Raw genomic sequence first — 3,104 nt, 5'->3', positions numbered from 1 at the left:
AGTGTTGGGATGGATTTGGGGAGTTTCGGGATGGATTTAGGGAGTTTCAGGATGGATTTGGGCAGTTTTGGGATGGATTTTGGGAGTTTCAGGCAGTTTTGGGATGGATTTGGGGAGTTTTGGGATGGATTTCGGGAGTTTCGGGCAGTTTTGGGATGGATTTCGGGAGATTCGGGATGGATTTCGGGAGATTCGGGCAGTTTTGGGATGGATTTTGGGGGTGCTGGTGGGATGTGTCAGCAGAGGGGATGGGGGGATGTCCTGGCACTGCCTGGGGCAGGGAGCAGTGACAAAGCTCAGCTCCCCATGTCCAGCCAGGCACTGCTCCGGGGGTGTCTCGGTGCTGCTGCCCATCCCCGTGGCCTTGGGGCTGCCCTGTGGGTGCTTCCAGCTCCTCCTGCCGTGCATGTGCCGGTGTCTGTCACTGTGAACGCGGTGACAGGAACGCGGCGTCCCCAGCTGGGGTGGCAGCTGCCCTGCCACATCCCCGCCGTGCTGTCCTTGTCCCCATCCCTGTCCCCGGTGGTGGCAGCTCTGCAGGCTGCTGCCTCGGCCCCGCTCCTCCGACGGTTTTGTGCCTCCAAACCAGCTGTAATTTAGGTCTAAAAATAAGCGAGGGGGAAGGTGCTGAGCTGGTGGCACGCCCGGAGCATGGCTGGGGACAGGTGCTGTGCCACCCCCGGGGAGGTCACGGGTGGGGGTCCCAGCCTGGCTGTGGGGGTCCCTGCAATCCTCAGTGTGGTTTTGCGGGAATGATGTGGAAACGCGGCAGATTTTTCTCGTGGCTCTTCTTCCCCTGTCACCCCACGTGTCTGGGACCTTGGGTGTGTCCCCTCTTCTCCGTGTCACCCATGTGGGTCACCAGGAGTGGCACAGCCTGAGGTGCTCCTGCCTGTGTCCCTCTTTCCGATGGCATTTCTGGGGCACTTGACCCCCTCGTCCTACCTGGCATCACCCCAGGACCCCAGTCCCACCTGGCATTTCGAGCTGCCTCTCTTTTGGGGATGCCCATGGTGGGGGAATGCAGCTGTGAGCCCTCCCGGTGCCACATCCCTGTCACTAACCCCGTCCCTCTGTCCCCAGCCTGCCTTTTCCGCTACAACGTGCTCTCCCTGGTGTACCTGCTCTTCCTGCTGCTCCTGCCCTGCTTCCCGGGGCCCTGCCCACACTTCACCGCAGGTAAGGGGCTCACCTGGGGCTGCAGGGCTGGGACAGGTGGGGTGGGCAGCAAGGGGGCTGCCACCCCCCTCCCACGGGCACCTTGGCTGTGGTTTCACCCCGGCTGGGCAGCGTGGCTCCGTGTGGAGCCTCTCTCTGTTAATTATAGCCCAGCGGGGCTATTAATAGCCCTCCTGCTCCAGGATGGCCACTTCGGAGCCTTATTAACCACCAGCCTGAGGGATCAGGGCTGGGCTGTGCGGGCACACCACGAGCAGCCCCTCCGCCCTGCCCGGGGCGTCGCGGTGGCCACAGGGGGTCACCCACACCGGGGCAGGGGGGCACGGGGTGCCCGTAGCCCCCCTGTGTCCGGCTCTGACCCTGCCCCCAGCTCCTGGCACTGCCACAGCTGAAAGCTTTACCCTCTGAATATTTCATGGGCTCGCACGGCCCCGGATCCCCGCGCTGCCGAGAGCTTTTGTGTGGATTTACAGGAAAAAACAAGTGGAGGGAAAGCTGTTGGCCCGGGGCCGCCCCCAGGCCGGCTCGCAGCTGTGGTGGGCTCGCTGCCCACCCCACCCCCTGGCCAGGAAAACGGGCACAGGGCCCGGAGAGCCGGGTGGGATGGGGGCACGGCTGCAGCTGGTGGAAGGGCTGATGGGGTTTGGGGTGGGGAGGACCCCTGGATTGTCCCCTCCCATGGGACAATCCAGCAGGGATGGGGATGCCGACTGCATCCCGGTGTGCTCCCTGACCTGCAGGGCCAGGGAAGTGCCAGCTGGGTGCTGCAGGGACACAGGGAGGGAGGGTGCCCATGGGCCGTGCTGGGTGCACAGTGAGGTGGGCAAAGCCCTGGTGGGATCCTGTCCCTGGGGCAGAGCCTTGGAATCTCTGGGCACAGTGCACCCTTCCCAGCTCTTCCCGAGGGTGCAGGGTCCCTGCTGGGGTTGTGGTGTCCTTGGGTGGTGGGTGACAGGTTGCCCGTGTCTCGCAGGTCCCACCAGCCGCATCCTCAAAGCCCTGCTGGGGACCAGCATCCTCTTCCTCCTCGCGCACTTGGTTTTCCAGATATGCCTGCACACGCTGCCCGTGCTGGACCAGCTGCTGGGGCCCAGCTGTGAGTAGGGGGTGCCCATGCCCACCCTCACCCACCCACAACTCTGCTCCCTGTGCTGCCCTGGGGCTGCACCCTCAAGCTGGGGACGTGTGGGACCCATCCTGCTGGCACTGGGATGGTGCTGAGGCTCTGCAGGGTCCCACCACATGCCATGCCACGGTGTCTGCTGGGTGCCCACTGCACTGGGCACAGAGCCCATCCTGCAATCCCATGGGTGGGAATGTTCTCCCTGTGGTGGGGGGGTGCTCAGAGCCTGCCCACGCAGGGTCTGCCCCGCTCAGTGCCCCCCTTCTCTCCACAGGCAGCTCCTGGGAGGTCCTTGCTCGGCACATTGGGGTCACCAGGTAAGGGCACCCCGGTGTGTGGGGCTGGGGGCTGGCAGTGGCTGGGAGGTCACCCCTGAGCCCTCCCCTGCCCCGCTCTCCCCCCAGGCTGGACTTGAGTGACATTCCCAACTCGGTGCGGCTCCCGGCGCCCGACGTTGGCATCCTGCTGGTCTCGTCCGTGTCCTTGTGCCTGTGCCGCCGTCTCGGCCCTGCCACCTCCAGACGGAACCCGGAGAGCCTGGAGTCCTCTGAGCAGGTGAGAGCCACCCCCGGTGCCGAGGGACATCCCACCATCCCCATCCCACTGCGTCCGCGCCAGCCTGTCTGTGGCTGGTCCCTGTCCCTTCCCTGGGCACAGCCTGGGACGTGGGGGCTTGGCATGGGGTCATCCCCAGTAGTTGGGGACCCAGTTTGGGGCAGTTTTGGCTAGGATGGAGGGCTCGGTCATTGCCCCATGGCCTGGGGTGACACAGCCATGGAGGAGTGCCCATGTTTGCTCCAGC

The 3,104-nt window shown here is 64.9% G+C and overlaps 1 protein-coding gene across 1 annotated transcript in view; it reads left to right on the top strand.

Annotated features, from left to right (window-relative positions):
- Window positions 1-3,104, top strand: part of PIEZO1 (piezo type mechanosensitive ion channel component 1) — a 19,031-nt gene that overhangs the window by 943 nt on the left and 14,984 nt on the right. Inside the window, 4 exon segments of the mRNA XM_017741330.1 lie at window positions 1,084-1,179; window positions 2,153-2,275; window positions 2,577-2,619; window positions 2,707-2,857. Of these exon segments, the coding sequence (XP_017596819.1) occupies window positions 1,084-1,179; window positions 2,153-2,275; window positions 2,577-2,619; window positions 2,707-2,857 (413 nt within the window).

The sequence above is a fragment of the Corvus brachyrhynchos genome, unplaced genomic scaffold, assembly GCF_000691975.1.
Source record: "Corvus brachyrhynchos isolate BGI_N302 unplaced genomic scaffold, ASM69197v1 scaffold365, whole genome shotgun sequence".
Lineage (NCBI taxonomy): Eukaryota > Metazoa > Chordata > Aves > Passeriformes > Corvidae > Corvus > Corvus brachyrhynchos.
The sequence above is the reverse complement of the archived record's forward strand: the minus strand, read 5'-3'. Positions and strand labels throughout refer to the sequence as shown.